Below are 1,045 nucleotides of genomic sequence, written 5' to 3'. Positions count from 1 at the left end.
CCCACCCCTGCAACCGCACAATTCAGAAGCATCAATCACCTCAACAATAGCTGGCAACTATTGTTATGTGAAACTCAAACACAGTTATGAATGCATCCAATGTTAATATACAGCCTTTGAATATGTCATGCGTCACATGCTTCTGAGGCAATCCCGGCATCCATGATGTATATAACAACGTTCACGTCGCTCCACATGTACAAATTGAGAAGCATGCAACAATGCAAGCAAGCAGAACTGCGAAGTTTCTCACCCTTCTGCCACTGTTGCTCCGCCCGAAAACTTCATCCGAGCCGATGGCCCTCCGCGACGGGTCGACGGGCACAGGGGCCACTGGGGGAGAGCTGCATATACACAGGAACAGGGCTAAGCAACAGCAGGCACAATAATGTCTTCTAGAAAAAAAACTCTCAACCAGAGCAAACCTGCTGTACGTGCGCTCCAGCAGTTATACATCTACGGGCTGGGATGCAAGCTGCATTGTACGCAACAATCCATACCTCTCTTCCTGATTGAAGTATTGAGCAGAAGAAATGCTTTTGGCACCGGAAAAACGCGTGCTATTGCTGCCGTAGGCACCACGGCTAGGGGTGCTGCTGGACCCATACCCACTTCCCCCAGAGGCACCCTGCCCAAGGCCAGTGGTCCCGCTGCTGCCGAAGGTGGGGTTCGTTGCTGCCCGAGGAAGGCTGCTGCTTTCAGTGCCGCTGCTGCTGAAGCCGCCGCGCCCTGCTGTCTGTTGCTGCGGCGGTGGCTGGGAAGAACATCCAGAGGTGTGAGGCGATCCTGCAAAAAAAGTGTGGATATATATATATATATATATATATATATATATATATATATATATATATATATATATATATATATATGTTATTATAATATATATATATATATATATATATATATATATATATATATATATATATATATATATATATATATATATGACCTGTACCCCCGGATCCAGTAGACAGTAACCACGTGCCTACGACTCTCCACTGCAGCCCCACCTTACCCTGCAAACATTTGCAAGGAGGTGGCTGTG

The 1,045-nt window shown here is 46.4% G+C and overlaps 1 protein-coding gene across 1 annotated transcript in view; it reads right to left on the bottom strand.

The window, feature by feature from the left end:
- Positions 1–125: 125 nt before the first annotated feature.
- The window catches only part of EMH_0065000 (ARF1-directed GTPase-activating protein, putative), a gene marked incomplete at both ends in the record, with an annotated part of 3,822 nt that continues 2,902 nt past the window's right edge, over positions 126–1,045 (bottom strand). The window contains 2 exons of the mRNA XM_013498331.1: positions 126–189; positions 501–786. Of these exons, the coding sequence (XP_013353785.1) occupies positions 126–189; positions 501–786 (350 nt within the window). The remainder of the gene's footprint in view (positions 190–500; positions 787–1,045) is intronic.

This window comes from Eimeria mitis, genomic scaffold (genome assembly GCF_000499745.2).
Source record: "Eimeria mitis Houghton genomic scaffold, Emh_scaff3336, whole genome shotgun sequence".
In the NCBI taxonomy this organism is placed as follows: domain Eukaryota; phylum Apicomplexa; class Conoidasida; order Eucoccidiorida; family Eimeriidae; genus Eimeria; species Eimeria mitis.
The sequence above is the reverse complement of the archived record's forward strand: the minus strand, read 5'-3'. Positions and strand labels throughout refer to the sequence as shown.